The sequence below is a fragment of the Ipomoea nil genome, unplaced genomic scaffold, assembly GCF_001879475.1.
Source record: "Ipomoea nil cultivar Tokyo-kokei standard unplaced genomic scaffold, Asagao_1.1 scaffold3197, whole genome shotgun sequence".
NCBI lineage: Eukaryota > Viridiplantae > Streptophyta > Magnoliopsida > Solanales > Convolvulaceae > Ipomoea > Ipomoea nil.
In genome coordinates this window covers 131996-141435 of record NW_017619625.1, presented here as the reverse complement: position 1 = coordinate 141435, position 9440 = coordinate 131996, and the positions used below count along the sequence as shown (strand labels likewise).

General features: G+C 29.2%; 2 protein-coding genes across 3 annotated transcripts; both read right to left on the bottom strand.

Moving 5' to 3' along the window:
• Window positions 1–604: 604 nt before the first annotated feature.
• On the bottom strand, window positions 605–2426 carry LOC109168345 (ribonucleoside-diphosphate reductase large subunit-like). Of its 2 annotated transcripts, XM_019317357.1 has the most exons (7): window positions 2278–2426; window positions 1863–2103; window positions 1695–1771; window positions 1361–1531; window positions 1184–1270; window positions 956–1105; window positions 607–765 (listed from the first exon to the last, which is right to left on the bottom strand). In XM_019317357.1, the coding sequence occupies exons 1-7, from the start codon at window positions 2419–2421 to the stop codon at window positions 712–714; spliced, it is 924 nt and encodes a 307-aa protein (XP_019172902.1). In that variant the 5' UTR covers window positions 2422–2426; the 3' UTR covers window positions 607–711. The 2 variants fall into 2 exon arrangements, with proteins under 2 accessions (XP_019172904.1, XP_019172902.1); XM_019317359.1 differs by lacking the exon at window positions 1184–1270 and having other exon boundaries at window positions 605–765.
• A 52-nt stretch (window positions 2427–2478) lies between these two features.
• LOC109168355 (oxygen-dependent coproporphyrinogen-III oxidase, chloroplastic-like) lies at window positions 2479–3777 on the bottom strand. The gene is made up of 4 exons (XM_019317369.1): window positions 3732–3777; window positions 3048–3226; window positions 2860–2958; window positions 2479–2771 (listed from the first exon to the last, which is right to left on the bottom strand). The coding sequence occupies exons 1-4, from the start codon at window positions 3775–3777 to the stop codon at window positions 2682–2684; spliced, it is 414 nt and encodes a 137-aa protein (XP_019172914.1). The 3' UTR covers window positions 2479–2681.
• Window positions 3778–9440: the final 5663 nt, after the last annotated feature.

Below are 9440 nucleotides of genomic sequence, written 5' to 3'. Positions count from 1 at the left end.
ATAGACGACGATTTTAAACCGTTGTCTTTTCTAGAAACGACAACGGTTTTTAACCGTTGTCTATTTATTGTTGTTGAAACCGGTGTTGTTAAAAATCACGAATATAGACAACGGTTTTTAACCGTTGTCTTTTATAGAAAAGACAACGGTTTTTTAACCGTTGTCTATTGTGTGTTGTTAAAACCGGTGTTGTTAAAAGTCATGCACATAGACAACGGATTTTAACCGTTGTCTTTTCTCTAAAACACAATGATTTTTAACCGTTGTCTTTTCTTTGAAAGACAACAGTTATAAACTGTTGTCTATTGTGTGTTGTTGAAACCGCTGTTGTTAAAAGTCACGCTCATAAACTGTTGCCTTTTGTAGAAAAGACAACAGTTTTAAACTATTGTCTGTTGTAAAATAGACAACGGTTTTTAACCGTTGTCTCAACGGTTTTAACTGTTTTTAACCTGCTTAAATTTTAATAATATACAAAATTAATTTATCCATTCACCATCACCAAGTGTATTTACATAATTTTGCACAAGTTAAGATTCAAAATACAAAAGAACTAATAAACAAGTCTAAATACTTTCATGACCAATTCAAATCGAATCACCATCCAAGTCATAATACTACAAAAAACATTTCCACGAACTAAGTCTAAATGACCACAACGTTCGAATCATCAAATCATACCTACTCTATATGACTTGATACAACATCGGCTCATTCTGAACGCACCCGATCAATAACCGTTTTGTCATAATCAACTTGTTGGAACTACATGTAAAAAGTGAGTAAATAAATTAGTTAGTACGTAGTCAACATAACATTATAAGAGATAGCTAGCTTAGATGGTTGAGATTCATTTGGTACCCCTGCACATAGCAGAATGATAAAGCCAAGCATTATATTTTAAGCAAAAGCAGTACTCCATAATAAACATGCATAACCATGCCATTGGAATTACCTTCTCCTTCACAAATCGTGGAAAAGCAATCGAAGCCAGATTGCAGACATCAGTTTCATCTGGACTTGTGTACTCAATAATCTCAGTACACAAGTTAGAAGATTTAATAGTACCAAGATTCTGTTGGTTGCTTTTTCTATTGCAAGAATCCTACAATAATGAAGGAAAAAAAATTAAGGATAACTGAAGCAATACCACAAATGAACACTCATAGCACATACAACTCACTTTATATAGCATGTAAGGAGTCCCTGTTTCTATCTGGGACTTCAAAATTTCAAACCACAAATTTTGTGCATGTACAACTTTCTTGGCCTTGCCCCGAGTAAAAGAGAAAACTGATAAGAATCAAGTACCAAGAAGAAACTATCCAGTGTGCGGTGTACTTGAACAATGCAACAGTACCTTTGTTTCATATTGCGTATAGAGTTTGCTGAATTCTTCACCCCAGCAATCTGCCAATCTAGGGGACTCATTTGGACAAAACAATGACCATTGCCCATTTCTTTGTACTCTCTCCATAAATAAATCAGGTACCCAGAGAATATAGAAAAGATCCCGGGCTCGATGCTCTTCCTGAAAATGGCATATCACCTTATATCATCAATTATTGAGTAACCAAAAGCTTTTACAAGGAGTCAACAGTGTTGTGCAGGATAATCATAATATAGGTCAAACCATAATATTTCATGTCCAACTAACTACTATACATGCAAGAACATTATGAATCCAACAATACCTTTCCATGGTTTTTTCTTAAATCCAGAAACTCAAAGATATCTGCATGCCATGGCTCAAGATAAACAGCAAAAGCACCTGTATGGAGCAAAGAGCAGCATGAGAAAAAGCAATATAAGGTACTACCACAGCTCAAATCTGTGAAATAGAACAGAACATGATCACATGCCTTTTCTTTTGCCACCCCCCTGGTCAACATATCGTGCAGTATCATTGAACACACGTACCATAGGAACAATTCCATTGGATGCCCCATTTGTTCCACGAATATAACTCCCAGTAGCACGAATATTGTGCACAGAAATACCAATTCCTCCTGCTGATTTGCTAATTACAGCACACTCCTTGAGAGTATCATATATGCCATCAATGCTATCCTCTTTCATGCAGATAAGAAAGCAGCTACTTAACTGTAAGCAAAACAAGAGAACAATGTGATGGTTAATAAATATTCCATTAATATAACTACAAAGAATAACATGTGTGATCATCATTAATAAAAAAAAAAAAAAAACACAATAGCAGTGTAATACAAAAGCAAAGAAATAGTGGTTGTAACATAGCAAAATGACTAGTCAACCTACTTGAGGTCTTGGAGTTCCACCATTAAAAAGAGTTGGGGATGCATGTGTGAACCATCTTTGAGACATTAAATGGTACGTCTTGATGGCAGATTCAATATCATCCCTGTGGATCCCAACAGCAACTCTCATCAACTGGAAGCCCATCTAAAGAAGAGTGTGCCAAATGGAGTGGTAAACAATTCGGCAAAAAAGCCATTCCGGACTCATGTAAATGGAACCAAACTCACAAATGGATCCTTTGAACCTGGCATATACCGCAATGGTAAAGGAATACGTGCCTGACCTTTTTCTGGCTGAATGCCTCTGGTCTTGAGATTGAGTCTTCCATTTGTCAGTTTTGCGGCCATCTTTTTCGTACCACCTATTTTATGTATTAGGCATATTATGACTAGAGTGATATAGGTTTACAGCGTATCATTTAACCCAATCAAAAGGTAGAGCAGGTTGATACAAGCATCCAATAGTCGCCATTCTTCAGTCCCCTCTGCTGGTTGCTGCAATGGGTGGCAATTTCTTGTGATTGAGATTATTTCTGCTTTTTTATTTCTAAGAGATGAAAGAATAGAGTTGAGGTAGACTTACATGGCCATATTCCCATCTAGCAGTTAGTGGAAGTGAAACAAGGATGCTCTCTATCCGACCACCTGTCTTCAGTCCAAATGTAGTTCCACGATCGTAGACCTTCAATTCAAAGTAGAACACTTAATGTTAGAAAATGCTCAAATGCTTGTAAAAATTGAACTTGAAGAAACTGGAGCTGAATTTCATACCAAGTTGAATTCCACATAGCGTCCCCTACGTACTTGTTGCCATTCCTTGTGACTGGCTGTGAATGGCGTATCCTTTCTCTTCTCTATAATGGGTATATATGCAGGAATAACAGAATTTGCACACTCTGCAATCCAAAAATGCACAATTAAGTCATTTAGGCAGAAATAGACATCGAATACTTTTGACAATTGTAGGGATGTCAACAGCACTGCAAATTCTTTCTGGAGGTTTGAGGCACTATGGAGATTTACAGTGAGACATTGTAAGATGCTGACTATAGCAGTATTATACTGATGGTTTTTTTGAAGAGGATCCTAAAGGAAAAACTCACACTCTCTCACATTTCTTATGCATAACCAAACATGGACATTATATACATACATGGACATTTACACATACTACACTTCTTGGACTTCAACGAACGACTTCTAAGGAGATTACTCAATATGCCACTACTAATTGAGTGCAGAGTTATCTCTGATGCTGCAGATGATTAATAGCATTCTGGGTAGGTCCATAATCAATTAACTAATTGTATCTACAAATCAACATAATATCTCCAGCAAGATCCATTTCAAGGGAATCCAGACTAGAATTGAAATCAACCCAGACATAAAAAAAAATAAAAATTAAGCAATTAGAAGTTTAATCCTTCATAGCAGAAAATTTCTAAATTAAGCAACCTTCGTCGACGGGAGAGGAGGCGAGGCTTGGAGCAGCTTCGTCCATTCTTCGCTTGGAACAGGCGAGGCTTGGAGGCGGCAGAGCATGCAGCTGGCAGCAACTCTCTCGTCTCTAGTCTTCGATCTTCAGCGACGAGCGAAAAAATTGGCGACCGAATGCCACCGGAAGATTATAGAACCAACGAGGATGGGGACTAGATCTAGATCTGATTTTGAGAGAAGAGAAGACATGAGAATGAGAGTGTGAGAAAAGAATGACACTGACCGGAGGAAAGGTTGAGAGCGGGATGACTTGTCTGAGAGAATGTTCTGAGCAAATGAGAGGGAAATAGAGCGGGAAGACCAAATTTTTGTCTGAAAGAGGGAATAGAATTAGTTAACTTGTACATGATTTGCGAGAGATTGAGAGACAGGGAGAGGCAGAGAGGGTTGTTAGGGTTCACGACTCTTTGAGGCTTTGAGCGATTGAGAGACAGAGGGTTTACTGGTTTAGGCCCTTTTGTATAATTATAATTATAACTAGTATTTTTGTTATAATATATATTAAAGTGGGGTGTATTCAATCATGACTTTCATAGAGTTTTAAATACTTTTATGAACTTTAAAAGTTTAGAGATATTCAATTCAAATTTTTAGAGAGTCTTTAAAAGTTAGGCGGTATTCAATCAAGATTTTTAAAGAATTTTTAAAAATCGTATAGTATTCGATTAGGACTTTTAAAGAGTCTTTAAAACTCGTGTGGTATTCAAAAAGTTATGAACTTTTGTAAACTTTTTAATTTTAAGACTTTTGTAGACTTTTCTTTCTCAAATATAAATAGTTGAAATTCAACCATCAATCCCAAGATTTCAAAATTTTCTTTCTAACAACTTTGAACGTTCTCTCTCTATTTAAACTCTATTTTTTCTCCCTACAAAGTTTATGAACCTATCTAAATTCAATAAAATAATTTTTTTTCTTCATTATCCTATATTTTCCTCATATCTAAACTCTACTAATTTTTCTCTCTCTCCTAAACTTTACCATCTTCATTTAAAAATTCAAAATAATATTATTTTTACTTCATTATTGCTTTTTTTTTTTTTTTGTTAAACATTATTGCTTGTTTATATTGATTTTTATTTTTTCTATGAATTTTTTATCCCTAACTTTCTCTAATTCTCCCTAAATACATGAACAAAGCAAATTTTTCATCATCAAATTTTAGTATATGTTTCATAATATTCATATAAATACTTATATATTTTGATTTTTATTCTTTTTATGTTTATATTCGTAATATATATTTTTCATTTTTTTAACAACAGGTTACTACGAATAGCGAACTACTATTCGCAACAACAATTTGGGGTTGCAAACAGTAGCACCTTGTTGTTGTTCGCAGTCTCAAATTGCTATTGCAAATAATAGTACTTTGTATGATGCCTAGCAATATATCAAGTATAATTTATATACATATTATTAATATTAGATTTTTATTTTTTTATTTTATGCAAGTAATTATATTTTTAAATATTTTATTTGATCAATTCTTTTATTATAAATTTTATTGTTTAATATTGTTATGAATTTCTAATGAAATGATTTTTTTTGTTGATGTTTATTAATATATATATATATATATATATATATATATATATATATATATAAATAAAGTAATTAGCATTTTTTTTGAAGAATAAGTAATTAGCATAGAAATCTCAGCATACTATGGATAAAAATAATAATGTTGAGAATGTTGATGTGGGTGAAGAACTATATAATAGAAGAATTTTATGATATATTATAAATGTTTTGTAAGAAAATTATAAATGATAAGAATCAAAATCATTGGAAGTTTTTAAGGATGTATTCAATTTAGAATTTCAATGACTTTTGTAGACTTTTTAAAATAAAAAGTTGATAAAAGTCTATAAATATTTTTTATATTAACTTCTATAGAGTCTTTAAAGTTTTAAAAAGTTTTGAACGACCTCTATGAAAGTCAATCAAAGTTTATTAAAATCTATAATTTTAAAAGTCTTTAAAACTCTATAAAAATCATGATTGAATACACCCCTAAGAATATTTAAATTGATATATAATTATTTAAATTAGAATATCAAATATTATATTGTACAGTGCAATTGAAAATATGATTTGGATTGTTTATATGTTTTGATGTTACCATTGCTTGAATTTGAGCAAATAATTGCTCAAATTAATAGCTAATGTGTAGATGTACGCATGCAGTGCTGTAACTTTGAAGATTTTATTTATCATTGTTTAGTATTTTTATAAATTAGGCAAACATGCTCATTCTTTAGCAACTTAGTTATAGGAATGAATTGCTATCCTAATTCATTTGTATGGAAAATATATTTTTGTCTAGATATATAGCAATTTTGTCATTTAAAAGAACATAATATCACCGATTGTATTTACACATTATTGAAACCTCATTGTATACGACATTGGTAGTAGCAACACAATCTTGTCAATCCTCGTCTATAGTTAACATCTTCAGTCCATTACGATGGGTGACTCGGGTGAAAATATATAATCGTAGAATATCAGTCAATTAGTGATCCTATTATATTTTCAGTCAATTAGTAATATCATATTCATTTTCAGCCAATTGTCATTTTTTATTTTATGTCAATTAGAATATCAGATGTAGTGATATTTTTACCTAATTTTCGTTCTATTTTTAATTAATGATGTAGAATATTATTATTGAAATATTTCCATTCCATTTTTAATTTACCTTTACTATTGTTTAAAATATGCATTTACTATTAATGATGTAGAATATTATTATTGAAATATTTCCGTCCAATTTTTAATTAAAATGCAATGATCTGACAATTTTTGTTCACTTTAGTCAATTATGAATCATTTTTTATTTGTAGTCAATCCTTTTATATTTCCAGTCAATTAATAATATCATATTCATTTCCAATCAATTATTTTTTCTTTTTCAGTCAATGAGTCAATTAGAAATCAGATGCAATGATATTTTTACATAATTTTCATTCCATTTTTAACTGATGATGTAGAATATTATTATTAAAATATTTTTGTTCTATTTTTAATTTACCTTTACTATTGTTTAAAATATGTCTTTATTATTGATGATGTACAATATTCTTATTGAAATATTTTGTTTTCATTTTAAATTTACCTTTACTTGATGATGTAGAATATTATTATTGAATTATTTTCGTTCTATTTTTAATTTCTGTTTCATTGTTTAAATTTGTGAAATATTTATGATATAATTGTGATTTGATTTATTCTAGAGTGTAATATTATAGTGAAAAATTAAAAAGTAATAATCTGACCATTTCCTTTTCCATTTTAGTAAGTATGGATCATTTTTTTCAGCCAATTATTAATATTTTTTTTTCAATTAACCTAATTTCCATTTTATTTTTAATTTTTAATTTTGAGTCAATTATTAATATTCATTTCATTTTCCCATTTACCTAATTTTTGTTCAATTTTTATTTGATAATGTAGAATATTATTGTGAAATATTCATGTTCCTTTTTAATTTTAATTTTTTTTTTGTTAATTTACCTTTACTATTTACTATTGTTTGTGTTGAAAATCAGGTAAATAGGATTTTATTTCTAATTATAGTATAGATTATAAATTAAGAGGGCTGGTCACGATTATAATTTTTATTATATTACGAATTAAAATTAGGATTTTTATCATACTTAAACAATAATATTACTAATTATATTATAAAAAATAATACCATACATAATATTACCAATTAATATATTTTAGTTAACTTTCATTTTACATTTTCTTACCAGATAAGCCTTATTAATTATTTGACCAATAAAATATTTAATTAATTGACTACAAAAGTTTAGACAGGAAAAATTAAATATGAGGATTTTGCTTATATATAATTATATGGAAATTTCTATAAAATAATTTCATTAATTATACACACACACACACACACACTTCTAGTTCTATATTTGATAAGCATAATTTGTGTATGTATATACTTTAGGAAAATACTCATTATTAAAAATGGAATATAATTTAAAAAGTCAATTATTAATGCAACTTGTAATAATATAATTGTCCCACTAATTGATTCCATGCTACTATAATTCATAAATTTAAAGATATTTAAAGTTAAATATATATTAACTGCCTTAATAATTAAGTTAATTATTAGTTACAGTACTAAAAGTATTACTTTTAATTTTTATAAATAAGATATAATAAACATATTATTAAATCAAAATAATAAAAAATAATTTGTTCACAGTACAAAATTTTTTATAATTGACATAATAATTAACTATTAATTTTTATTGCCTAATACAAATTGTCAATTATTAAATATTATTTATGGTAATTATTGTATGTCATGTAATACTAAAGTTGTTAGGTAGAATTTTTGTAATTAAGGTATAATATTATTAAATTGAAATTATTATAAATATATAGATTCACATTAAGAAAAATCTTATTAATTTTGGATATTAAAACTATATATTTAAAGTCATATATTTAGATTAAAGTTGAAGTTATAAATAATTAAGTTTCAATAAGTTCATTTATTCATAAGTTATATATGGTTAATAATGAATATTTTTCTATATTAGATTATGCTTATATAAGGTTTATCCGTATTAACCATCATTATATTAGATATTAATCTTTTAATATAATATATTATTAACTCTAAACATATAGTTAATATTTATTCAATATTATTATTATGGAAGTAATACAATTATAAATTTTATTATATTTTAAATGACTTAGCATATCGAAGCAAACATGGTAAGTCAATAACATCATTTCACATTAGAAAAGTGATTTGAATCAAGAGAAGTCAGCAAAAGAATAAAATCAAAATAATACTCTATTCAAACTAAGCTACAGTACTTCATAATTCTTTTGTCCCCAAAACAAAAGTTTTAATGGCAAGAAAAACCTCTTGAAGGGAGAGACAAACTACTCTCTTATTACAGAAAATGCACACTTTAAAGACGAAGAGATTGAATCGAAACAAAGCTCAACTGATATATTGACAACTAAAAATGCTTTGAATTTCATTTTATGGTTTTACTGTATTCTTATCATGCTTCCCTCTATATCTCTTTACATATACACAGAATTCGTCCCTCCCCAAACTTTATCCACTTGATGAGCAGCGAACTCTATTGCTTCCCGATCAATCTTTCTAGATCCATATCTTCTCCCAAAAAAAAAACAAAAAAAAAAAAGAATATATCAACATTTTTTATTACAAACCACTTTTCTTATTTAAATATTGGAAAATCCAAAAAAAAAAAAAAAAAAAAAAAAACAAACAAATTCTCTATGTGGAGTGTGGACGAATTCAAATAACCAATATATGAAAACAGTTCCTGCATGCACACACCCAGATTATCTATGTGTATGAATAAATTTGAAATAAGAATTAAAAAAATACACTGGAGAGAATTTACAAAAATATTGTTGTTCGAAACTTCATCCCCCAAGTTGGATACATAAAGCTTTGTCCAACGTTATGACACAATTTCGATTCGTTTTTGAAATACCTGCACACGGAAGACGTGTTGATAAACATACACATACGCGTGGGAAACTCAGAATTTGAAAAGAAAACCGAGAGAGAATACATACGAAAGGAAATGTTAATGCCGACCAGGATGAGACACTCTCTTGTGCTGGGACCGGGAACAATGA